Raw genomic sequence first — 27646 nt, 5'->3', positions numbered from 1 at the left:
CGGCTCAAAAATGTTTGAAAGGGTCAGTCGGATTGATGTAGGAAGAAGAACTCTGTTAGAAGAACTCTTTCGAAACAGCAGCAGCAGCAACTGACCACCTGGTCTAGAACGCCAAAAAATGAAACGACCGGCAGCATCAGAAGGATCATGTAACTCTCAACGGTAAGGAGCAGCACTCTCAACCCCTTCGTGCCATTTATCAGCTTGAATTAATATGGTTTCCTGCCTATGCAGAGCCAGATTCAAGTCCAGTGATCCCTTTGCTTGGCAAAGAAACATTTTCTGTAAGGTTGCTTGTTATAAATAATGCAACTGCATAGATTCAGTCTGAGGTTGTTAGATAATTATCTGCATGAAACTAAAATTGCCCTCTTGCTTGATCAAACTGTCAATATCATTAGCTGTCAAAGAGCACCCTTTGGTACGTAAGCAGCAATTCTTGTGAGAGCCCCTCCCCTCAGTTCGCACTGTAAATGGCTGTTGGAACTTCTGCAAGGTCTAAAGCAGCCATTCTCAACCAGGGTTCCCTGGTACCCTGGGGTGCCATGAGCATGTCCCAGGGGTACCCCCCCCCCTCATTTTTGCGGTGTCTCCCACCGACGCCAGCAAGGACATGGAGCTGGCCCATGGGGCAGGGCCAGCACCAAGGTCAGCAGCCACCACCCCCCTCAGTTCTACCCTTCACCCTGGGAGGGGAAGGTGTGGGGTGTGGCAAGCAGGGGCAATGGGAGGGGAAGGTGGAGGGTGGCGACAGGGGTACCGTGAGATATGAAGAGTGAGGTCAAGGGTACCCTGACCTCAAAAAGGTTGGGAAACACTGGTCTAAAGTGAAGGGGGGATCATTTGTTGTTGTTGTGGGGGGGTGGGTTGAAGGAAAGTGGAGCCAAACAAGCACTGGATGAAAGAGGAGGGAGAGCATGCCCTGTTAGGTCAGGACTCAGGAGTCTTCTGGTAGCCCTTGTAACACAGTCCAGGGAGCTCCTGGGGGGAGTTCATGGTGTGCGGGGGGAGTGGTGTGCAGGTATCACAGCTGTTCCCAATGATATAACAACTCCATGACATAATATTGTCTCAGGGGGTCAGCAGGAGGGGAAATAACTGGAAGAGACAGCAATGCCCAGAGCAAAGATCAAAGCCACCCCAGTTATTTACAGAGGGAAGTAAATAAAACCTAAGAAATAAACCCCAAGCAAAATGAAGGTCATGTAATTAAGAAGCCAGTTTTTACCAGTTCAAATACAATTTTGCTACCACAGTAAATACTTTTTGGAAGATGTCTGAATGATCAAGCATCACTATATCCATGCAACTGAAAACAGCAAACCAGCATCTCACACCCGGTCTTTATGGAATTATATCCCTTTATCAGTTATCAAAACCTTTCGAAAGTACAAGCCAAAAGAAAGTGCTTGGCTTACAAAAATCGAGGCTGGGGGTGGCATAACCTCAGCCTGAATGACAGGACAGAAGTCCCCGCCAAGGCGCAGAAGGACTTTCTGTTCTGCGTTCCCTTCTGTAACATATTTCACGGCCATCCACTCTTCCCCTTAGCTACCTATCTGGACAATCCTTTCATCTGTTACTAAAATAAGAGCATTACTCTAATCTGCAGAATAAATAGGAAGCAGCGTCTTCTCCTCCTGCAAAGAAGAAAGCCATAAACGACAGTGACAATGAGAAACCTAGGAATATAAAATCTATTCAGATATTGGCAGATATTGGGCATAGGAGCCAGCAGAAGAGCTTCCTGAACTGTCATTAAGGGGAAAGTTCCAAACCACTAGTTGCAATCCACCAAACATTAATCACAATACAATTATTTTAGGAGGCCCCTTTTTTTCTTTGAATTCCACACATTTTCCCATTTTTCCTTAACTGTTTTCTTGAACACTTTAACTGCGATTTTTAAAAATCTGTTTCCAAGCCAGCTTCCCTTGAGCATGTGATCAGGCTGAAATGGTATTTCTCTATCCCACCCAGTGATGGGATTCAAATAATTTAACAACTGGTCCCAGTGGTGGGATTCAAACAATTTAACAACTGGTTGTTTACAAGCATCATTTTAACAACTGGTTCTGCCGAAGTGGTGCAAACCTGCTGAATCTCACTACTGATCCCACCCCTCCACCCGGTTATCCATGGTCCTGTGTAGTCACCCAATCCCCCTTCACCCATTTTTTCCTCCCCATGCTCTGCAGCTTTTGAAAGGAAAATTTTAAAAAAATTGTTTCTCATATTGAACAAGTGATGTAATGTTCAGGCAGAGACCCACACACAAGCAGGGTTGATTGGGTCAGCTTTGTCAATTTCATATAGAACTTGCAATGGAACATTCAGGCAGAGATACAAACAAGCAGGGTTGATTTTTGTGAGGTGGTGGTCTATGATGTAATATTAGGGCACAGAAACAAGCCAGAACCATTGTATCAGCTTTGTCAATTTCCTCTCAAATTACCCATGTATCTTAAGGTGAACATATACAGTGTCTGCAGCTAGAAGAGAGTGAAATTGACAAGGGAAATTGTTTTTGCAAGAAGAAACTGACAAGGGACTGGCGTAGAAATAGTCATGTGTTACTGCAGCTCTAATTTTGCCAGAAAATGTGGCTCTTTGAGGGGGGGCGTTTCTGTTTCTTCAGGTAATTGTGCCTGCTCCAACAAGTATCTGGGGGGGGGGGCTCCCATTTTATGAAAACACCTGGTCTGTGTAGTTGCTCAGCCTTCCCTTCAGCCATTTTCTCCTCCCCTTTTCCTCCATTTTCAAAGAGGGTTTTAAAATAATTTTTTCTCTTTGTCATATTGAACTAGTGATGTAACACTGAGCATAGAAACAAACTAGCATGGTTGATTGGATTAGCTTTGTCAATTTCATATAGAACCACTGATGTAATGTTAGGGCAGGGAGTGATTTTAAAGCTGGGGGCGATTGAAAGGAGTACTGGGAATAATCGCTGCATCTAATCAGGGACTGCTGCAGTAAGAATTTTGCATTACTGCAGATCAAATTTGGCTGGAAAATGTAGTTTTTCGGGTGGGTGGGTGGGCTACATGTCTCTAATTTGCTACAATTAGTGAACTGGAGGCCCCGTTGCAGTCTTCAGGTCCTTGTTTGGATCAGTTCCCCCTGCTCGCTGAGTTCGATGTTGACAGAGTCCTGGCTGCTGTTAGACCTGTCCTCTGATTCTGTGCCCCTCCTGGCTAATTAAAACATGTCGGGAGGAGTTATGACCCCATCTGTTGAATATTGTTAACTGCTCCCTTGAGCAAGGAGTATTTCTGGGTGGGTTGAAGGAGGCGGTGATCTGCCCACTCTTGAAAAGACCATCTTTAGATCCTGGTGATCTGGCCAATTACTGCCCAGTTTCGAATCTTTCGTTTCTGGGAAAGGAAATTGAGAGAGTGGTGTGGGAGCAGCTTCAGGGCTTTCTGGAGGACACATTGGTACTCGATCCCTTCCAGTCCGGCTTCCATGCTGGGCATGGAATGGAGACCGTCCTCGTCACTATCACAGACACGCTCCGCATGCAGCTCGACCGTGGCGGATTGGAGCTGCTGGTATTGTTAGACCTGACCACAGCGTTTGATGTGGTCGACCACGACCTTTTGACCCATCGCCTGGCTGCTTCTGGGGTACGGGGCATGGTTCTTCAGTGATAGGGGCCAGCAGGTGTGATGTGGGGACCAGGCCTCCCAAAGGCACCCACTGGATTGCGGTGTGCCCCAGGGGGCCTTGTTATCCCCGCTTTTGTTTAACATCTACATGCGACCCCTCGCTCAGTTGGTGCGGAGTTTTGGGCTGGTCTGCCATCAGTATGCTGATGACACCCAGCTCATTCTGTGGATGGAGGGGGGACCACCTCTGCCCCTGAGGCTCTACAGCATTGTTTGGAGGCGGTTGCTGGTTGGTTGAAGCAGAGCAGGTTAAAACTTAATCCATCGGAGGTCATTTGGCTGAATCGTGGTGGGAGAATCGGGGACTTTCAGCCACCAGAACTGGAGGGGGTTTCTTTAACCCCAACTCCCTTGGCCGGCAGTCTGGGGGTCTGCCTGGACTCTTCTCTTTCTATGGAGAGCCATGTGGTCCATGTTACCAGATTGCCTTTTTCCATCTTCATCAGGTCCAACGGCTGGCCCCCTACCTCTCCCAGTCCGACCTGGCCACTTTGATCCATGCAATGGTCACCTCCAGGTTGAACTATTGTAACTCGCTCTATGCAGGCCTTTCCTTGCAGCTGATCCGGAAACTGAAACTGGTCCAGAATGCAGCAGCGTGACTTCTGGTGGGTGGTTCCTTTAGAGAGTTCCTTTAGAGCGGTGCTTACACTGGCTCCCAGTGGAATTCCGGATCATTTTCAAGGTGTTGGCCTTTAAGGCCCTTTACGGCCAGAGGCCCTCATACCTTCGTGACCGTCTCACCCCATATGTCCCAGGTAGGCCTCTGCGATCTGCAGAGATTAACTTACTGACAGTCCCCCACCCCTCCATGATGCGGCTGGCCTCTACCCGGGAGATCTCATTCACATATAATATGTGGCTTAAGAACTAGGAAATAAATATAACAATCCGTTAAAACTTTAAAACCAATTTGTCTAAAACCTAAAATTATGCTCAAATATTAATAAAATAGGAAAATAAGTAGGAAAATATATGATTAAAATTGTTATAAAATCTATCACTTTTATCCAAATAATACAATTAATTTTAATACAACTCTCAGATTCAGATAAATAAAGCTACATTTCTCTATCAATTTTGTTAAAAAATATTAGACCCACTTTAATGACAATACAATACACTATCAATTGTCTCTTATATTCCTGATTTTGAATGCTATCCAAGTAAATTTAGCTACTTTAAGCGTTATTTCAAAATTTTTGCTTGACAGCATCATTGCTATTAGAGTCTTCCTGTCCTTTCCTGGAAAACGGAGTCAACAGCAATACATCTCCAACCCCACTCTACTGTAGGAAAGGCATAGAGTTTTACATTATACAGCCTCCCAGTTTCAAATATAGCATGAATACCACAAAGAAAACACCATTTGACACTTTATAGACTCACCATTGGAACAGGAGTTCCCCCATTGACCAGACAACGTAAGTATGTTACAGAATGAGCACATGTATTCTCAAGGCTTTCACAGCTGGAATCAACTGAATATTGTAGGTTTTCTGAGCTGTGTGGCCGTGGTCCACAGAGGCAGGTGAAATGTCAGGAGCTGAAACCACCAGACCTCAGCCACACCACACAGAAAATACCACAGAATCTGAATTCAGCTAATGGGTTAATTCACCATTTTATCTTTTGCAAACAGGAATGTATACCTGAAAGAGGCAGAGCTGCCATTGAAAGAGGCAGAGCTGCCATTTTGTCATGGGCACTATGGGAAATTTTGTCTGTTCCCAACATGCTTTGGAATGAGAGCTCCTTAACACATCATAAAGCCTTTCTTGTTTGCCTTCCTGTTACATCAACATCTTGAGTGTACCCTGCTCATATTCCAGATTTGTTGCAGATTATGAGAGTGAAGCTTTTAAGAGTTAGATTTATGAAACAAGAACATTTTAAAATTGGGACAGAGAAGCCAGTGCTCAGATCACACAGTTTCAAGGACACCTAAAACACTCTGGGCATCTGAGAAACTTTGGGACTTGGCAGAGGGAAGTGAAAACCATAGAGATGCCCCAAAATTGTGGACATAGCATCTCAACATGCAAAGGGCAGGGTTACCTGCTGTGCTTGCTGTAGCAGTTCCATGCGTTCATGCAGGATTTGGCTGTCAAATTCACGGCTTTGCCGCAGGATCTGCCTTCGCACCTTCTCCACAGCAGCGCGTAAGTCTTCCCTCTGGGCTTCGTTCAAGGACTCACTGGCTCTCTTCCCTGGGTCCTGCTGCAGAGCATTATAAAGTGTGGCTTCCAGCTCCTGGATTTTCTAATGCAACCCAAATCACATACAAAACAGTCTCCCGTTTGAATATGGAAAGCCACCACGACACAACAATCAGCAATAGCAACAGTAACACAAGTGAAAGGGAGCCTGAAGGGTGCGAGAACACAAATCAGCAGCAGGCAAGCAGCCACTGGGACACGTGAGGCGCATCCCATGTGAGGTGCACACAGAACTGCATTCAGTGCAGGCGCTGCAGTGGTGCTCACGGCGCGTTCTGCCCAGTTATCCAGACCTCATTCCATGTAGTGCAGGAGAAGACAACAGAGAGGGGCTGTAGCTCAATGGCAGAGCACATGCGTGGCATGCAAAAAGTCCCTGGTTCAAGCCCAGAAGCGTCCCCTATCCCCTAGGCCAGTGGTGGTGAGCCTTTGGGACTCCAGATGTTATGGACTACAATTCCCATCAGCCCCTGCCAGCATGCCCAATTGGCCATACTGGCAGGGGCTGATGGGAATTGTAGTCCATAACATATGGAGTGCCAAAGGTTTGCCACCAAGGCCCTAGGCTATGAGGTTCGGAAATCACTGGTGCCATAGTCCTTGGCACATGGAGAAGGTGGCATTTGATAGACTCAGTGGACCAGCAGTTGGATGGAATAATGCAGTGGCAGATGTCCCAAGCAAACTGGATTGGCAAGAAAGCCCCAGTAAACTGAAGGGCTGCAGACGAACTAGGTGAATTGTTAGAACAGACGAGTGTCAACACTATCTTAACAAGAGACTTACTGTAAGCAGCAGGAGACTCCAGCAACCTCCCCTTCCCCTACACACGCATCAACTGGCCCCCAGGATTGTAAAAGTGGCTACCTACCATCATGGCACCCTACGCTATCCTCTTTCATTGCAAAGGATGGCTGACCTGAGCAATCAGTAACATGAAGTGGATAGAAAATTGTTCATGGAATGATGTTGTACCATCAGAACAAGCAGCATATTTGAGATCAGGTCTTCTCACAGCATTCCTTGCTACTCTTCACCAAGGGGCCAGCACCCCCCACCTGATTAGTATTGGTGGAAGGGGAAGCTATGCTTGAACACGCACACTGATAACGATCTCAACGCACAACATTTGGATCTCGCTCATGATACAGACATCCCACTTGATTTATTAAAATACTTTTGCCCTGCCTTTCTCCAACGCTCCAAGTGGCCACCAAATCAGATTTAAAATAGACAAAATACAATAAACCCGCAATTACTCTAACACAGACTGGAAGTCAGTGCGGCTGTTCTCAAATAGGGCTTTTTTGCATTCTTATTTTCTTCACTTCTAAGTTGCTGTTTCTTTGCAGTGGGGGGCGGGGGGGGGGAGTTGGTTCCTTACACGTTCTCCTCTGTCTAGTGATCAATTTGATACCACACAGGTTCAAGTCCGCAGGAAGTTAGGCTGGACTTAAACCTATACCGTATTGAATCAGCCACTAGAGGGAATAAAACACATGCGGAAATACCCGCCCCCAATGAAAAAATAGGAATTTAAAATGAAGGAAAATGAGTGTGTGGAAAGTAGGATGCGTTCTCATCGGCAAGCCCCTGACAAGCAAGATTGCCACTTGTAGCATTCCTAGCTCCAGGATGGGAAACTCTAGGGAGGACAGGGACCTCAGTGGGGCACCCTGCCTCTAAATCACCCCTTTCCTCTGGGGAACTGAAGATGAGCTGTAATTCCAGGGGATCTCCAGTTCCCATCTGGAGGTTGGCATCCCTACTGACAAGATGGCCATCTGGTCATAAAGCCACAGCTCAAAAAGTTTAGTAATCTTACTCAAGAGTTATGGGAACAGTGAGTAACCCACCGCTGGTTTGCACATGTAAGATTCACCAGCTGATATCCTGAGATAAAAATGACAGAATATACAATCAGGATCCACTTAGAAGAAAAACCCTGGCACTGAACGGGGGGCACACAATTACTTTGGCCACACATTTCTTCTGTGAATTAGGAACCTGCTTGCAGTGGCAAGTGACATGGAAATCAGGTGGCCTGGTTTTCAGCTTGCAGGTCTCTATCCGAGTCACACAGAGAATTGTTTCCATAGTTCACAAAGCAAACTGCTGTACATCCACACTTTGAACCATAAAGAGGGGCAAAGGCAGAGGAAGCATTTAAGGCTTTGCAGGTCAGAGTCAAAGACTGCTTCCAGGAGCCATAAGATGCTCCTGACATTGGCACCGGGGAGGGGGGGGGCAGCCCGCCACTGTCCTCTCTGCTGTTCCCAGGGCCCTCGTCTTCCAGAAGAGCATTTTGGGGAACTTACTAGTCTGCAATGGGAAGGGGAAGCGGAGAGTCTCAGTTTGTTGGTAGTGCTTTGCTGATGGTACTCTGGGTGCAACGCAGTAGCTGTTTTGTCAACACCAGCCAGGCTTTACGATATGCTTCTCACTGATGCTGGATAAGGCTGGGAGTTTATTTCATCAGAGAGCAATCATCAGAGAGCAGAACAGACTAAAAACTCTTCTCCCTGAACCTACATGGAACAATATTTTTTGGCCCGGAAGAGCATGCAGTCATATGACTTTTTTCTCATACTGTGGTACTCACAGGTTTACCACTTCAGTAAGAACTAGGACTGCCTTTCTCTTCACAAGAAAACTCAATTTGGTCCTATGCCTTTGAACTTCACAAATGATTGTTTAAAAAAATCTTGGGAAGGTGAACATTTAAAAGATACAACAAGACCACTGTTATACTCCTAGCACTGGTTGTGCTCAAATCTTGCAAGCACAGTTTGAAAACACCAAAAGCCCACAGTTCCAAAGGCAGGCTCTTCAAGCAGAAGACGCAGCAGTGGGGTAGCGGAGGCTCTCATGGGGGCAGGGGTAAGTGCTGTACTCTGTTGCAAGGCTTCGGCGTGTAGTTTTGCGCACACACTTTAAAAACTAAAACATAATTCTCACTGTTTTATCCATGACTATTATGTGACCTGTAACAGGCAGTTTTCTGGTTTCTTTATTCAGCTGGTATTCCTGTATGCTTATATATTTTAAAAGCTATATTTCAGTCAAACATACATATTTCCTACCATGTAAGCCTGGTCCAGAGCTTGCTTCCTGTAGTCAAGTTCTTCCTCTAGATAACCCTTCTGCTTCGTGAAGAGGTCCTGAATAACAACAACAACAATAACAACAATTATCTGCTGTTGCAAGAAACTATAGCTCAAACTGACTATCTCGAATGTCACAATAGGCTAGCAGCAATGGTGCCCTGGAACCTCTGCAAAAAGTACGGCCTGTCCTGTAGCAAGACCTGGTACAAGAACAAGCCAGAGAAGACTACAGAAAATGAAGAAGCAAAAATACTCTGGGACTTTAGAATACAGACAGGTAAACACCTGGCACACAACACCCCAGACATAATAGTGGTGGAGAAAAAACACTTGTTCCTAAGGTGCATGTCGTGCTGTGTTGTTATGTACAAATGATGATGACGACGACGACGACGACGACGACGACGATAATAATAATAATAATAATAATAATAATAATAATAATAATAATAATAATAAACCCCCCCAAAGGGCACTACCTTGGTGTGGTGGTGGGGCTTGTGTGCTCCAATGAGTCAGAGGGCTGTGCTGGAGGGCCACCCAAACCAGAGAGGCCTCTGATGAGAAGCCAGACTAAATGTGCCCAAAACCCAAAACCATGGTGAAGACAAGAAAAAGAAACTTTATACCGGATCGGTCGTCGCCCGGGTCAACAAGGCACGCGTCTGGTGCTGGAGTACCTGGGCATTTGGCGAAAAATGGGCTACAGGACTCAGGATCTTCAGCTGAGCAACCAGGGCTGAAAAAACCTGCAGGACTACTGAAGTACCGAACAAACGTCGAAAATATTCGTGTGCAGAGAATAGAGAAATTATGGCTTGCTACTACAAATCAAACCCATCAAAAGAGGATACCTCAAACGAATGTACCAAGTCTGGAAAGAACTTCACCCAGACACAGAAATTACTGAGCAAAGACTTGCTGATCAAAGAAGATATATTGAAAGGAACAAAGTTTTTAGTGCACTAGAGCTAGCAGAAATCCAGCAGAAAGCACAAGACAATGGTATTGAAAACATACCAAGGAACACTCAAAGAAATTCAACAAAATTGGCAACAATTCAAGGATTGCAAGAGACAGAGGAGGAAGAGGAGGAAGAAACAACAATCATCACACCTCCAAAGGAGCCAACCCAAACAACCCAAAGTTCCCAATTGACAAAAAAAAGCAAGAAGAACTGATGCAGAAGATCCTAGAACACATGAGCAATACAAACGAATCCACAATATTGCCACCATTGAAGATTGTTCCAAGGAAGGATCTGCTCAATTCACTGAAGGATGCAAACAAGGTCATTGCTGGAATCCAAACAATGTCACTGCATGAAACAAACCAGCTTATGTACAGCACTGCAGTAGTGATTACTAAAGAGCTAGGGGTAAAGATTCATCACCCAGAAAAGAAGGCCTAAAATAGATACTCCAAAGTGGAAAAATCAGACTGGGAAGAAAAAATCAGCAAACTCACGATCGGATGCCAGCAAACTGAAAAGCATGAAGGAGAAGAAGCTGAAAAATGACAAAATCAAAAGCAGACCTAGTTAAGAGGTACCACCTGGACAAGAGGAAACTCAATGAGGCAATAGAGGTGGTCAAACAACAGATAGTGGCAGTTTCAAAGAAGATTGCAAGATTCAAGCAAGGGTTGCTCAATTCAAGCAGAATCAACTCTTTCTCCAACCAGAAACGATTCTACCAGAATGTAAGTGGAGATGTGAAAACCAAACACAGGAGAGCCAGACAGAGAACAAACGATTGAGTTCTGGAGAAACATTTGGGACAGCCCAAAGAACTACAACCAAAATGCAAGTTGGGCCAAAGATGTGGAGGCTGAACTGAGCAGCAACAACATGGACAACCTGGTAATAACAACTAAAAATGGTTGGGAAAAAAAACGCCAAAAAAAGGGTGAAGAACTGGACTGCCCCAGGCAGTGATGAACTACATGGATTCTGGCTGAAGAAAACTGACCAACTTGCATGAAAGAATTGCCCAACAGTTGAATCAGGTGCTGCAAACAGGCCAAATTGAAGAATGGATGACAACAGGGAAAACGTTTCTGATAATGAAAGACCAAGAAAAAGGAGCAATCCCTAGCAATTACAGGCCAATCACTTGCCTACCAACAACCTTTAAGCTTTTTACTGGCATATTAGCTGATGCAATACAAGACCACCTGGAAGGAAAGAACTTGCTGCCCCCAGAACAAAAAGGAAACAAACGAAACAGTAGGGGAACAAAAGATCAACTGCTCATAGATAAAATGATCCTTGAGAATTGCAAAAGAAGGAAACCAACTTGCATGTAGCTTGGATTGATTACAGGAAAGCATTCGATTCACTGCCACACAGTTGGATACTTCATTGCCTGGAGATAATTGGAGTCAGTGAAAACATCAAGAAATTGGTCAAGAATGCAATGCACACTTGGAAAACAGAATTAATAGTCAATGGAGCAGGAATAGGGGAAATCAACGTCCGAAGGGGAATATTCCAAGGAGACTCCCTGTCCCCACTACTCTTCATCATTGCTATGATTCCGCTCTCTATAATTCTGAAGAAAACAGGTCAAGGATATCAGACAGCAAGAAACTCACCAAAATTTCACACCTTCTATACATGGATGACCTAAAGCTCTATGGAAAATCAAAAGCAGAGATTGAGTCACTACTGAACACAGTGAGAGTCTTTAGCACTGACATTGCAATGGATTTTGGACTTGACAAGTGTGCAACTTTGGAACTCAGTAAAGGTAAACTTGCAACATGAAAAGTGTGTGAATATGCCAAAAGACATATAAATAAAGCGCTTACCAGTGAATGAAAGCTACAAATATTTTGGGGATACTGCAAGCAGAGAACATCAAGCATGCAGAAGTCAAAGGCTAATTAGGGAAGGAATATCTTAGAAGGGTAAGAAAATTTTGAAATCAAAGTTAAATGGAGGAAATACAATAAAGGCAATTAATACTTAGGCGGTGCCTGTAGCACGCTACACTGCTGGCATAATTAACTGGACACACGCCTAATTGGACATCCTGGACAGAAAAACAAGGAAAATTATGACCATCAATCGAAAGCACTGCATCCAAGAAGTGATGTAGACAGACTCTACCTAGCAAGGTCAGAAGGAGGAAGAGGACTGCTCCACATCAAGCAATCAGTAGAGGAAGAGAAAAGAGGCCTGAAAGAATACATCCAAGAAAAGTCAAGAGCCAGCATTGAAAGAAGTCCACAAGGCTGAGATGCTGAAAGCCAAAGAATCAAAAGAGTATAGAGTCCAACAGTTTAAAACACGAAGGAGCAGTGGCTAAACAAGCCACCCATGGGCAGTACTTTAAGAACATTGAAGGGAAGGTTGACAGCAAGAAAATATGGGAGTGGCTCAGAAGGGGAACTCTAAAGAAGGAAACTGAAGGCCTGATTTTTGCTGCCCAGGAGCAAGCATTACGGACAAATGCAATAAAGACACTTAATCAAAAGTCTTACAATGACCCAAAGTGCCGTCTCTGCAAAGAGGGTGATGAAACTGTGGATACATCATCTGCTGTTGTAAGAAAATAGCCCAAACTGACTATCTTGAACGCCACAATAGGCTAGCAGCAATGGTGCACGCGAACCTTTGCAAAAAGTACGGCCTGCCCTGTAGCAAGACCTGGTACGAGCACAAGCCAGAGAAGACCACAGAAAATGAAGAAGCAAAAAATACTCTGGGACTTTAGAATACAAACAGACAGACACCTGGCACACAACACCCCAGACATAACAGTGATAGAGAAAAAACATGTTTGGATCATAGATGTTGCTGTGCCAGTTGACAGCAGGGTAGAGGACAAAGAGCTGGAAAAGATCACAAAATACAAGGACCTACAAATTGAAGTTGAACGATTGTGGCAGAAAAGAACAACAGTAATCCCACTAGTAGTCGGTGCTCTAGGAGGAATCCCAAGAAATCTTGAAAAACATCTGGAAAGCCTAAACTTGGACAGAACATCAGTCCACATGCTGCAGAAAGCAGCACTTCTAGGAACTGCACATATTCTACGCAAATACCTCTAATATCCTAGGTCCTTGGGAAGGACTCGATATTCAGAGATGAATTCCAGACACTTGTGCTGTGTTGTTATGTGTATAATAATAATAATAATAATAATAATAATAATAATAATAATAATAATAATAATAATAATAATAATAATAATAATAATGGGAGTGGCTCAGAAGGAGAACTCTAAAGAAGGAAACTGAAGGCCTGATTTTTGCTGCCCAGGAGCAAGCATTACGGACAATTGCAATAAAGACACGAATCGAAAAGTCTTACAATGACCCAAAGTGCCGTCTCTGCAAAGAGGGTGATGAAACCGTGGAGCACATCATCTGCTGTTGTAAGAAAATAGCCCAAACTGACTATCTTGAACGTCACAATAGGCTAGCAGCAATGGTGCACTGGAACCTTTGCAAAAAGTACGGCCTGCCCTGTAGCAAGACCTGGTAATGGAGCTAAAGCCAGAGAAGACCACAGAAAATGAAGAAGCAAAAATACTCTGGGACTTTAGAATACAGACAGACAGACACCTGGCACACAACACCCCAGACATAACAGTGGTAGAGAAAAAAACATGTTTGGATCATAGATGTTGCTGTGCCAGTTGACAGCAGGGTAGAGGACAAAGAGCTGGAAAAGATCACAAAATACAAGGACCTACAAATTGAAGTTGAACAATTGTGGCAAAAAAGAACAACAGTAATCCCACTAGTAGTCGGTGCTCTAGGAGGAATCCCAAGAAATCTTGAAAAACATCTGGAAAGCCTAAACTTGGACAGAACATCAGTCCACATGCTGCAGAAAGCAGCACTTCTAGGAACTGCACATATTCTACGCAAATACCTCTAATATCCTAGGTCCTTGGGAAGGACTCGATATTCAGAGATGAATTCCAGACACTTGTGCTGTGTTGTTATGTGTATAATAATAATAATAATAATAATAATAATAATAATAATAATAATAATAATAATAATAATAATAATAATAATAAATGCAATAACTGGAAATAACAACTGATATGATAACAAATCAAAGCAAGAAAGTGAAAAACTGGACGGCACCAGGACATGATCAATTGCATAGCTTCTGGCCCAAATACCTAACCAGTTTACACCCAGCAATGGCCAAGCAGTTCAATGAAGCCATGCAAAATGGTGAAATCGATGAATGGTTAACAACTGGGAAGATATGCTTGATTTAGAAAGATTCAGCCAAAGGAACAACACCTGGAAACTACAGGCCAATAACATGTTTACCCACGATCCTCAAACTGCTCACCGGCATAATAGCAGATAACATCATGGACTACTTGGAAGCAAATAGCATCCTGCCAGTGGAGCAAAAAGGGAACAAAAGAAGGAGCAAATTTCCCCCTGCCCCACCACACTCCCCCGCCCCACCCCCGCGGCCCCACCCCTGCCCCCACACTTACCTTATTGGAGAAGAGACCTGTTTTCAGCCTGAAGGGAACTACATTTCACAGGAGACCTTGTGAGCCCCAAGGTCTCATGGGAAGTGTAGTTCCCACCAGGCCGTTTTCAGCCTGAAGGGAACAGGCCGTTTTTCCAGGATGAAATAAGGTAAATGTGTGTGTGGGGAGGGAAGCACTGCAGGGGTGGGAGTGGAAAACACAGAGGGCGCACTGGGCGCACTCTGACCCAGCTATGCCTCTGGGTGGGGCTCTTCTATTGGAAGTCCTGACTCCCCTGGCTATGAGGTCCAGCTGAGCTGCTTTGACCTACTAGCTATCTTCCTTCTGGGCCACTTGATGTCTCTTCTCTTGATACCCTTTCCCCCTCTTCTGCTGCACTAATCACTGATCCACCCCCAAACCATCTCAGCTGTATGGGATCCTCCCTTTACCCTTATGGGCCCTCTTTGCTTTGCTCTTGCTCTCCCTACCTTCCCCGTTGCCTGTGATCCCTTCCCTCACTGATGCCCTTCCAGGCAAGGATGCCTGTCCCACTGCACCCTCCTGCTCAGCCACATGAGCCAAGCCTCAGGCCAATCCGTGGGGCTTGCTGCTGCTGCTGCTGCTGCTGCTGCGCTCCAGGCCCTAGTGGCCAACCCTGGTGCTGCAGGCTTGCTGGCTCCTGCTTGGCCGACACCTCCTCGGTCCCAGCATGTGGCAACATTCCACTTTGCTGCGGCGACTGGGCAGCCACCCCCACTCCACCCCCACCCCTGGAGGCCCCCAGGCCAGCTCCTTGCTCCTTGACCCAGCAGCCTGGAAAGTAATGTCCAAAAAGGCTGGGAGGTTTAACTCCAGACAGAGACCATTCATACTAAGGGGGGAGCGGGACAGAGAGGGATGCAAGAATCAGCTCTTTGTGGAAAACAAAAGGTGGAGATTTTCTTCTTACCTTTTCATTTTCCAGGTCCACCATCTTCTGAGTTAGTGCAGCTTCTGTCTCTTCTATTTGTTTTAGCCACTGTAAGAAAATAACAGCCAAAGCCTGAAATTGCCCTCTTAAAAGAGACACCTCCCTCATTCTGTGAACTGCAGGAACAAATGAAACTCTTGGATTGGGATGTCTAGAAACACAAGTTTGGATCCAGGCTAAATTTCTGCTAGAAGAAGGCCAAGCATGAATGGATTGGAGCTTTTTAACCCTCTGCCGCTCCTGGGGGCACGGAACCATTTTGGGGAGGTTATTAAGGTGCTGTGGAGCCGTTCCATTGATGAAGCACCTTCTGTTAACAGAAGCCAAACTCTGCATGCAACCCAAAGTTTCTTATGTTGAAATGGACTGATGGTATTTCCCTTGTTCAGAAAGTTCATATGACACATTTTGAGCAGGTGCCCATATTGTATTTTCCTCACACAATGTTTGTATTCCCACATAGGTATTATGTTGTCAATCATAGTACAATGTTACGAGTGGGGACCCACAAGACTCGAGAGGAGGGGAATCCTGTCATTCTGTTGTTGTCTGTCCACCCCACCCCCCGCCAGCTCTTTGCGATCCAATTGCCAACTGGCCTGCCCGCCTGTAGAGTTGCCACCAATGGCTACCTGGCTCAAGTTGCATATAACGAACAGAGGTATAATAATGTACAGACAATCAATCATGAATAAAAAAAAACTATACCCAGGCTACAAACAATGCCAAAGGTGAAAAATGTAATACAATTAAAAGTCCAAGCATCTCAGAACAGATTACAAAACCAGCCAGAATGTCTAAGACATTGATAAAGTCCACAATTGTGCAAAAAACAGAAACACGGGACAAGCTTCCCGCTGTTGTCCATTTTGTGGTAAAATTACTCCACTTCCTCAGCAATAGATTTTAACCTTGCCTGAATATTCAGTAGTCACTATCATGGAATGAATCCATAGATGTGACAGTTTCCATTAAGTTAAGCAATGGGCAATAGTGGTTGGCTCGTCCTGCGTTTCGATCCTTGGCACACTTGTGGACTATATCATTGTCACAGTCATTCTGGCTAGTTTTGTAGTCTGTTCTGAGATGCTTGGACTTCTGTGTTGTATGAAATTTTGCACTCTTGGCGTTATATGCAGCCTGGGTATAGTTTTTGCTGCTGACTGAATACCCAGCTTAAATGGCAGCCTCAGCACCCCCGTCCACCTGCTGCCTCTGCCTGCCCAGCTCATAAGGCTGCAGCTCCGGGTTTTTTCTCCTCCAGCTGGCCAGCCTGATGCAGGGCAGCTGGGGACCCCTCCTTCTCTCCTGCCTGCCTGGCTGAGGGGGCAGCTCCTTCCCCTCCACCCACCCCACAACCACTCCAATGGGGATGCTCCATTATGTGAGTGAGTTCCTGTCTTGGTGTGGGGGGGGGGGGTGAGGATTGAACAGCCCCCTTCAGTTTCTGGGGTTCTTACATTTTTCAAAAAACCTAGAAGACACCCCGGTTCCAAAGAAAAACACCCCCATCTGAATTTGGCTCCATTCTGTGGGTTCATCAATCCACATGAAAGCCAGGTTCAGCCTTAGATCTAGGATACCTTCAGTATGTAATAAATAATAAACTCAGAGGCAGATCTCAGATAAGAGAGGGCAGCATTATTCCAAGACTCCAGAGAGACTGACGTCCTAGTGATAGCCACTTCTCGTCATGGTTTCATAATAATTCCCCTCCTAGTAAGTTCAAAAGATAGTTCGGTGGAAAACAGTTTTCGAGAGTGCTCAGAATTGTGCTCAGACTTCCCTGGAGATTCCCGGAGGCTGAATCATGGCTTACCAAGGTTGAACGAAAACCAATTGTATGTTTGCATCCTTGTAATTCTGAGCAGCGCCATGCTGGCAGGATGTGCGCATTTCCTCTTCTCATAACCAGTGTGCTGTTCTATTGACCCCAGATGTGGAAGAGTCTTCCATTTTAGCATAGGCCACTAAACTGAACCAAGTTTGCAGGCAGCCACATGTGGACTCCCTTCCTGGCAAATTACTATGCAGTAGCAACAGCCACTGCCACAGTAGAGCCCTGAAGAGAGTTACTCCAGTCTAAGCCCATGAAATGGACGTACTTGGACTGGGGTAACTCTGCTTAGGATTAGGCTATCAGGCTATTCTTAATGGCTCACCATGGTCGAATCCCCACTACCGTCTTAGCCAGGTTTCAGAACACAAACTAACCAGGTTTGAGGTCGTTTGTGTTCTGAAACCTGGCTAAGATGGTAGTGGGGATTCGACCGGGGAGGTCGTCCCTCAAACCTGGTTAGTTTGTGTTCTGAAACCTGGCTAAGACGGTAGTGGGGATTCGACCCATGGGAGGCGGCTCCCCGTGGGGCAAACAGTGTGCAGAAATTTATTTTGGAAATGTGTTTTATCACTTTTATATCCCACCTTTTTCTGTTACAGAATTCAGAATAGCACAGGTGAGTTCCCAAAACTAGACCTGCTTAACTTCGAATACATTTTTGGATCATACCCATTCCAATAGCAAATGGAAGGCAAGCGAGGGAATCCGAAAATGATAAACACAAGCCGGGGAGCCTCTCCCCCCAAAACAAAAAACTTGCCAAAAACTCAAGGAAGTAAGTGGTAAGACAATGCTATTTATAGTGATCAATACTAAATATACATACACATACAAGCTAGTACAAAACAACGGATTATATGATAAGTACCGTTGTTTTGTACTAGCTTGCATGTGTATGTATATTTAGTATTGATCACTATAAATAGCATTGTGTTTATCATTTTCATACCCATTCCAACCATACCCTGAGGCCAGTGGTGGGATCCAAAAATTTTAATAACAGGTTCCGATGGTGGTGGGATTCAAACAGTGGTGCCGCCGCACAGGCGCACCTCCAGTTCCTATTGGGCAGGGAGGCTGCTTTAGTGACCCCTTCTCGGCTCTCAGAACAAATTAGTAACCACTTCTAGAGAAGTGGTGAGAACTGGCTGGATCCCCCCTCTGCCTGAGGCCTTTTCGAAGATGGAGGGCAAGCTCCCCTAACAGCTATGTGGCTAATGTGAACATGAAGCCCTCTCAGCTTCCTAGGAAGATGGGTGCCAGCTCTCCTCCTCAGGAGATGGGGACAGAATCTGGTATCTGGTACCCTCTCCCTGACCCCACTTGCTTTAAGAGAGGGCAGACACAGCCGTTGCCACCACTATTTAGTTTCTATAAACCCTGAGCTATTTTTTTTACCAAAAAAGAGCTTATGCGCACAGTCTTTCACCAACAAAGTCACAGTTAAATTAGGATTTAAAATGATTTTTGAAAGGGGATTTAAAAATATTGTACATAAAATGTAGCTTTTGGAGGATGGAACGTTCATGCCTTTGACATGCAACCACCCACTGAATTCTACCTTTTCACAGAGGGAGAGCACAGTCCCAGCTTGGATTATCGCAACCTGTTCTTCATTCCTCAGATTCTGAAACAGAAAAGGACACTTTACTTTACAACACTCCACAGACTCATTGGAGCACATCTTTTTAGATGTCACAAGAAAGTTGCCGTTTATTTATAAAGGCCTCAAAGTGCTTTATACTCCTTTATACTCCCCTTTGCACAGTGACTGAAATCTTCAGATCCAAGTGGTGAGATCCAAATGGATGGACTGACTGGTGTTAGTTTCCAGCTCAGTGGCAGAGATTCTTAGTCATGGTTGCATCCTGACTATGAGGAATGAAACGAACTCCAGTTAATCCAGACATTTGCATTCTGACATTGCAGCCAACTGCTGTCAGTTTTCTGTCTTCAGTCGTCCTGTTCTGTGCCAGGGAGACAACGGAAGAATCACAGCAATGCGACTATTGGTCAGGTTTTACCCACATGGGCAAAAGGTTTGTTCAGGATGCCTGAATATAGCCCAGCTTTCAGCTAGATGAAAATTTGCAAAGGCAAACACACTACCAGGAGCAACACTTATAATACTTCTCTCTGGATGATGAGTGACCCTTTCCCCACTTACCCTTGTCGGAGGGTTGCTGCGCGCAATTCCCAGCATGTGCAATTCCTGGCGCGACTTCCCCCCGGCTTCCCCACGACTTCCCCCCGGCTTCCCCACGTCATCAAAAGGCGCCATTTGAAAAGGCGCCAGGAATTACGCACACTGAGGGGGCGCGAGAGAGGCAGCGGCGGGGTGGCTGCATTCTCGCCGCCCCTGAAGTGGGGAGTGCAGCTGGACTCCGCGCTACTTTAGGAGAGTAGCGCGGGGCTTAAGGTAAGTGGGGAAAGGGCCAGTATTCCAGGTCCCTGAAGGCTTACCAGGGTGTGAGGCTCCAGATGGGGAGCCTGGGAGCTAACAGTGACGTGCCTGGACGGTCAGAGGGGGGACGTGTGCTCACAGTGGAGTGATCCCTGGTGGGGGCATCTGATTTCAGGTCAAACCGTTAAAAGAGGCGACCTCACAAGAAGGATTTCTGTTGAAGGCCTCAGATCACTGGAGGATTAAAGGAAGTGTAATAAAGCATTTGGTGGGCTCTGCACAATTACCTCACTGATCCTGCATAAATAACTTTAGACCTGCAGCTGTAATTGTTACTATAACAATATTTTCTAATTCTTAAGAATTTTGTTGCCCAGAATATGGAAAAAGTCATGAGAATGCTTTTCCTTCTACTAAACCTTGTGTCCTCTCCTTGAAGCATTTCTACTTGAGTGGGCGTCTGCCTGGCATTTCATAAAAGAAGAGGACCAGACTTAAATTCTGACGTAAGTACAAGTCCAGAGACAAATCCTGACAACGGAATGGTCAGCAAATTCCTCAGATGCTGAACCAGGTATGTTTTGAAAGGGGGCTGCCACTTAACTCAGCCAGGTTAGTTGTATGTTGCTCATTTGATTTGCAGAGCATGCCCAGGAACATGGGCTATCACCAACCAAGAACGTTGAACATGCCACATCAATGATACATAAGAACACAGGAGTAGCCCTGCTGGGTCAGACACCAATTATGGCCAGTCAGATGCCACAAGGAGGCCCACAATCTGGGCCCACTAACAATGGGGCTCAGCTATTGACTCTTCACCCTGCAAGCAATTGGCCAGCTTTGATTCTGAACAAAATGCTTTTGCAGGATTTGAAGTCCATCATGAAACTGCCAGTGAAAACATTTAAACCATTAAAACTAACAATAAAACAGAGGAAAATCTGGGGGTTTTATGACCCACTTGCCAGTACTGAATCCATGCCGACATGCCAAAAACAACAAAATTCCATGCAAAAATATGTAATCGTAACAACATAAATAGATTAACTACCCCATTATCACCAAGGATATCTAGCTTCTTCATAAGTTCAGAAATGTTCACATCCTGGAAGAGAAAATTTCAGTCTTTATTTTTCACCTGGCAATCAAAATCATATGTATTTGCACAAGTTTGACCGTTTTTCATTAATTAAGCCAGAAATAAATGTTATGAAAGGAATTCTGGTGCCAATGGCAACAAGTCCCATTGTACTCCTAAAGAGGCGAGTCTCTGATTTTAGCCTAATTCATGCCCGGAAAGTCATGTAAGAACATCTAAAAAGATGTCTACAAACACAAATGTCATCCTAGGAACTAATTATAGCCTATATTCTGATATCTGTTTTGTTCAGGAACAATTAAATTACCATTAACATCACAGACAACTATTCAAATTGCCTGAAGCAGCGCCAGCACAACATTGCAACGGTATTAAAGTATCAGCTGCAAAATCATGCTGTGTGACCTTGGAAAAGGCAACCAGATACTCACTGGATACAGGAAAATAATTTCACATTATGATCAAACATGAAATACTTCAGATAAAACCAAATTCTCAGTGAAAGCTCTTGGCACATAACAGGAGGGGTTTTTTGGGGGGGGATAATTTTTATTTTGCCAATAAAAAATTACAAGAAAGGAAGAATTAAAAGAATAAAAACTAAGTAAACATAGAAAATAAAAAATAAAAGAACTGGGAAAACAGGAAGGAAGAGGGGGAGGGGAGGGGAGGGAAAAGGTTACTTCTGGAAGCTCTCGGTTCACACTGACTTGCTGATTCTAGGTTTTCTGGGTCTATCTCAAACACTTTCTAGGCAACCTGTTGAATTTAAGGTCTCCAATATATGAGAAGACAAGAGCAGAGACAAACTTGCTCTACAAGCCAATGAAAATGGCTCCTTTCAGCCAGAATGGTTAGGAGCACACGGAGGCTCAGCTGGGATGAAGTGCCATTTTCCTCGTGGCCACTAACAGTGAAGACTGTTAGGCTTCACAGAGGCCTAGGGCCTGCCACAAACTGATTTCAAAAGTGGTATAATTTCACAAGGCAGCAGGAGTCATGTATAAAGCAGAAGGTGGGCTCCAGTGTTTAACATCGAAAAGGGACCCAGCGATGAGGGGAGACTAACTATTCCCAGTCTGACCTCCCAGAAATCTGTTCCTCAAATTCTTTTCTGCTCCAGCTTGGCCCTAATTACAGATGTGAGCTAGCCCCAAGGGCAAGAAGAGGGAACCATTTCTCTCGCTGATACCACTGAAGTTTGGGTGTTGAAATCATGCCCACCACTTGCCCATGAAGAAAGCAGAAGGTTCTCTGCAAACTGTTCCAGCTATCCCACAAGAACAGACACATTCACATCTACCTTTATTCCCTCCTGCTGACAAAACAGTTGGAGTGCACTGCCGCTGTTTTCAGGGAAGGCAGATATTTGAAGGTTAAAAGCTGGTGACCTTCGTTCTCTCTCCTGAGGAAAGATGTTGTTCAAAACAAGAACATAAGTAGTTATGAGAAGATCCCTGCCCTCTCCAAGTAATTTAGACCAAACAAAAAAGGAAAACGATACATATCACTGCATGGATGTGTGATGGGTTGATATGGAACACCCTTCTCAAAACAAACTAAACAGGGCCATACTAAAAGGTTCAAAATGTTGCCTAATATTATTTATGTCAGAGAGATTTCCAAGATGGTAGAGACAAAAGCCAGGACAGTAAACAGTAAAGCACATCTCAATACTGAGGGAAGAGGAGAATGTTTGGAAATGTGCCCTTGGCAAGGTTTTTGCACTCTTTTGACAGAAGCTTCTGCATGCAGTGAGAAGTGCAAGGAGACAGAAGCCCCAGACCCACCCCAGAGCTTATAACGCAGAAGCACATTGGAAGACGGCGGCCCTTCCCTCTAGAGCAGCAGACAGTGGAAGTAATCTGGAGACCTGAGACTGAACACACTCCTAGGTAGTTTATGCCTACCCAAAGCTTGCCTTCATTTGCTCAGTCACTCCCCAGAGTATTTTATGTTGACCTAACAGGTAGATATCTCACAAGTAAGGACATTTCCTTGGAAGCTGAAGGCACAGAAATAATTGGTTGCAGTACTGTGGGGTACCCAAGTTTCTTTAAGGGCGAGACACAAGAGCTTGGACATTCTACAGTGTTATTTAAAGGATCTGGAAGTAACCATAAAATCCTTCACATGGCAGGGATCCATAGAATGCACAGAACCAACTGAAGAATGAGTCGGTCCAGTCGAACTTTTCAAGTTCTCAGGAATTTCAGCCTACTTTTCAAAAATGAGGGAACACTCATTCCAGCTGAGGCAAATCATTATGAAACTTTGTGGGGAGCATCTCAAGCAAAAAGAAACAGGTATCATTTGGATTATTGTCAATATCTTTCAAATTTCTCATTTTCCCCCATGAATCAGAAAACAGTATTCCCTGACAACAGGGAATACTAGTCAGAGCGAGCTTCTTCAATGGTGACCTCTCACCTGTGGAAAGCCTTCCCCATGAAGCTTGCCTGACACCTACTCTTTTCTCTGCTTAAGCATCAGGCCAAAATGTTTCTTCTTACTCAGGCTTTTAGTTAAGAGCCTGGTCTTTTAAAATTGTGTTTACAGTGAGCTCCTGGCCTGAGAAATTGGTTAATTAGACCTCTTAAAACCGTTGCCTGGTTTTGCGCTAATTTTTTACTCTGGCTGATGTTTTAACCCTGAATTGTTAATATTAACTATTTTATTCTATTTTATGTTTTTATCTTGTTTTATTTTGTAAGCCACTCAAGCTAGAGAGGCAGTAGATACAATTCCTAAATAAATATCAAACAGCACTGACACCTGTCACATAAATTACTGCCCAGAGCTGAATCTGCAAACGTGCCAAAGGCACCCCATCATCTTTCATGCATATCACAGAAGATGTCTGAAAGGGGAAAGATAAGGTGATGTGCTGTTAACTATAGTAACTCAGTATGATATAAAGTCACATCAGTGTTTTCCCACAATATTATATGAATAGTCGAGCATTAATTTTAAACCTTGACTAAGTTATTGGAAATGGCAGCCAGTGGTGGGATGCAGTGGAAGATTGAGGATGGAATGGAAGTTTCCCTCCCAGTATGGAGGGGCCACATGCAGACATGGGGTCTTTCCCCACTTACCTTCTGCTGTGCGCTACTCCGGGAAAGTAGCGCGGGGTCCAGCGGCACTCCCCACTTGCAAGGGCGGCAACCACGCAGCCGCCCCGACGCTGCCGCTCTTGCACCACCTCAGTGCGCGTCATTCCTGGCGCTGAAGGCTGGCACCTTTTGCACAGTGACTGCGCAGAAGCTGAAGGTCCCATACCGAGGCTGAGCGCGGGGTCATCAAAAGGTCCCGTTTCTTCAGCGCCAGGAATGATTCTGTATGAGGTGGTCTGAAGTAACGAGTGGAGGGGTAGTGAGGAACCCCGAGAGCATGCCAGGAATAGCCAGCGCTGAGAAGCCTTGTGAGCGTGGGGAATTAGAGTATAGGGAACCCCGAGAGCCTTGAAGTCGTGGGGATCCCCAAGAGCGCGCCAGGAATGACGCGCGCTGAGGGGGCACGAGAGCGGCGCGCAGCAGAAGGTGAGTGGGGAAAGCCCCATGGCTGAAATTGCTGAACAAAGTTCCCACATTCTTTCTGCAACAACAACTCTTCCCCCCCTTTTAAAAAGACATGAAAAGACATACAAACCCTGCATCGTTTATTCCTTTCACACTATGAAGCCACACTGAATAAACAGGAGCTTGCTGAAAACAGTAGGGACACTTTCCAAAGAAATAAAACTCCCCTCCTATTTAAAAATTCTTCTGTTTCAAGCTACGTTGTTGTTTTACCAAGAAGAGATTCAGGTAATTTTTTTTTTTTTAAACATGTCACAAATATTTTCCCTTTCATAAAATGACGGAAAGTAAACTTAAACAGAAAAAAGACTGTCATGATGGATGTGTCAAACTTTTCATGCATAGATGTGTTAATCAAAAGTGTCAGGGGGAAGTATGCACGATCAGAAATGATGCATGCAGGAAAGGAGTAATTGTGGTAGTGGAAAAAACAAAAAGCAAACACACAGATAAAGAAAATATTTTATTGGATGCAAAACAAATGCTGTATATATATATATATATATATAAATGAACCAGGTTACAACATCATAAAATTAGTGAGTGTTCCCTCCAAAAATAAACTAAGGCTGTGGCATTATATTCATTGCCCAAATATCACTGCAGATTTTTAGAAAATCTGATTAGTTTTCCTTTAGATATGCACCCACCACTAGTATATCTCACAAAAATTGTATCTTGGGTTCAAAGACAAGCTCAGTTCCATTTGAGAGTTTACAACCGAGAGTGTCTCTTACTTCCAATTCTAGGACTCGGAATTCCAGCAGTTCATTTTGGTCTTTAGCATCTTGCATTTCACTCTTCAGCTGGTTTTCTTCCTGCTCCAATTTGTGAATCTAAGACAGAGTAAAGAATCATATAACTGTGGACCAAGACAGAAGTCACATATTCAAAGCACATAGCAAAGTATCACTTGCTGAAATAAATGCAAGAGGAACTTCTACCACAGACAAAGGCTCGTGCTACTGTAGTGTTAAAGCAATAGTGTGTAAACATACATACATACACATTAAGTACTGCAAAAAACCTCAAGAGCATAACCTATTGTCAGCACTTTACTAGTGTTGCTGAAGTCAACTCTAGCCAGCTGGCTTCTCAAGGAGACCAAGTGATAAACAAAGCACACTCTAATGTATACTGATTCTATCACTGACCAAGTCTGATGGCCACAGGACTTTCAAGGGCAGCCCCACTGCTTGCAGGCACCCTGGAAAACAATCTTGCATCCACACCGAACCATCCCTGGCACACCTCCAGAACTATCAACCTCAAAGGGAACAGCCAAAGAGGAAAACAGACCCTCAGGCATTTGCTGCCATCAGTTGCCCCTACCTACCCGTTGAAACAACTGAACCAGCATAGTGCTTATTGGGTGGATATGGTTTGTATCTAATTGTGAACCATTTTATGCTGGCAAAATATTTGGACTGAGCCACCTGGATCTCATGCTTCCACAGAAACATGCCAGTTATGGGATGGCTCCATGGCATTCACTGTTCCAGGGAGTTCCATACTGGCTACAAGGTATTACAGTATTTTTTTTAAAAAAACAATAAAACCAAGTAGTTGATGTTTATTAACAGAAACAGGGTCTAAAACAACAATGAGGTATCTCTGTTGAAATAACTCAGCTTTCATTCGTACCATCCCCTGCCACCACAGTAGATACTGATTTTTCTGAAAGCTTCTCAGTTATCACCCTATTTATTGGACTTATCAAGCCCCCGCCCCCAACACATACTTAAACCCTCACTTCAAATCACAGAGTGTTTGATTTCATTACAACTAGTGCAAGTAAAATTGAAGTTGTCATTTTCTTCACATACCTTTTCTAGCAGTTCCAGGTTGGTCTTGATCAGTACCTGCTTTTCTTCTATCCATTTAGAATCCTGTAAGACAGAACAGGTGGCGACAGAGTGAGTGCCTCCATCCATGAAAGGCCAATGCAGCAACATGCATTCATCAACAAAATGGAGAACGTTCTTTAAAACTAGAAGAGAAACCTCTTCCTACAACTAGCTGCTCTTGGACCAAGTATAGTAGTCTGGTCTTCTTAAGATCTTACACAGCAGAAATACTGTTTGTGGCTGCTCTGGTTGGTTAACCTCCTTTAAAGCTTCATTGTACGGAGATGAGAGGGAAAATAACGTTGTACGTGGCGCAAATGGCCCTGACCTGGACAGCCTCGGCTAGCCTGATCTTGTCAGATCTTGGAAGCTAAGTGGAGTTGGCCATAATTAGCACTTAAACGGGAGACCACCAAGTCCAGGGTCACAGCAGAGAGGAAAGCAAACAACTGCTGAATGTTTCTTGCCTTGGAAGCCCTGTGGGGTTGCCGAGTGTCTCCTGTGAGTACAAATGAGTTCCAGTATCATCACGTAGTAGGTAAAAGTACAGAATGAAAATTGGTGCGATGTGGGACACTGAATGGAAACTACTAAGAAGAAATCTCGGAGCTCAAGGGATTTATATTTCACAAGACTTCTTGGCACTTAAGAACCACCTCCACCATCCAGTCAGCATCACTATCAGAAACTGCAGTTGGAGGCTGGCAAGGTTAATTTCAGCGACCTCGTGAGGAACACGTAATTCATATCAGATTCATATCACAGCCATGTTTCTCCTGGAATGACCACAAGTACTGCAACAGTCACTCCACACTCTCAGTCTCAACACTGCCCCAAGACTGATAAGGATTGTTGCCACAGCAGTAGCCACCAGTCCCAGGAAGACTTCTCTGAATAATCTGGCTACATAAACTCCAGTTTAACTGTACTGGAGGTACAGGTTTACAGGGCAAAGGTGGCATTCCTCCCTCCCTCCCTCCCTCCCTCTCTCTCTCTCTCTCTCTCTCTCTCTCTCTCTCTCACACACACACACACACACACACACACACACACACACACACTGCAAAAAACAATCTTCGCCTTACAACAGTTATCAAAATTATTTAATAGGAATTCATTCCCTTTGAACAATGATTACTGCTAAGATTAGTTCTGTCTTTATACATGTACACAAAACCCACCAGTTTCAAGCTAAATTGCAAAAGCAGTTCTTTGGATAGGCTGATACTCCATTCAACCTGTTTACGTATTCCAAATTTCTGGAGGAACACATTTCCTAATCACATCCTTGGTAAGTGAAGCCACTGGCAACCCATGGCCTGACAATCTCTTGTTTCCCATTTGGAACATGGTAGTTATTGCACCAGACTGATTTACAGGGATGTTGTAAAGATTATTGGGATAAACAATAACAAAGCAAATTTTCCTGCAATCAGGAAAAAACAC

General features: G+C 44.6%; 1 protein-coding gene and 1 long non-coding RNA gene across 6 annotated transcripts in view; one reads left to right on the top strand and one right to left on the bottom strand.

Moving 5' to 3' along the window:
- JAKMIP1 (janus kinase and microtubule interacting protein 1) overlaps nucleotides 1-27646 on the bottom strand; it is a 131605-nt gene that overhangs the window by 22174 nt on the left and 81785 nt on the right. For 3 of the 5 annotated variants that reach the window (XM_048508978.1, XM_048508977.1, XM_048508980.1), the window contains exons 12-19: nucleotides 26180-26242; nucleotides 25091-25189; nucleotides 22076-22177; nucleotides 20725-20778; nucleotides 18828-18893; nucleotides 15406-15474; nucleotides 8974-9051; nucleotides 5730-5933 (exon numbers count right to left, since the gene is read on the bottom strand). In XM_048508978.1, coding sequence (XP_048364935.1) covers nucleotides 5730-5933; nucleotides 8974-9051; nucleotides 15406-15474; nucleotides 18828-18893; nucleotides 20725-20778; nucleotides 22076-22177; nucleotides 25091-25189; nucleotides 26180-26242 — 735 coding nt within the window. The remainder of the gene's footprint in view (nucleotides 1-5729; nucleotides 5934-8973; nucleotides 9052-15405; nucleotides 15475-18827; nucleotides 18894-20724; nucleotides 20779-22075; nucleotides 22178-25090; nucleotides 25190-26179; nucleotides 26243-27646) is intronic. The other 2 variants (XM_048508979.1, XM_048508981.1) reach the window with 2 other exon arrangements.
- Nucleotides 37-27303, top strand: LOC125439776. Its single transcript, XR_007245580.1, has 3 exons — nucleotides 37-162; nucleotides 20110-20244; nucleotides 26239-27303. It is a non-coding gene; the product is annotated as an uncharacterized LOC125439776 (long non-coding RNA).

This window comes from Sphaerodactylus townsendi, linkage group LG10 (genome assembly GCF_021028975.2).
Source record: "Sphaerodactylus townsendi isolate TG3544 linkage group LG10, MPM_Stown_v2.3, whole genome shotgun sequence".
Taxonomy (NCBI): Eukaryota; Metazoa; Chordata; class Lepidosauria; order Squamata; family Sphaerodactylidae; genus Sphaerodactylus; species Sphaerodactylus townsendi.
This window is presented reverse-complemented; position numbering and strand designations above follow the sequence as displayed.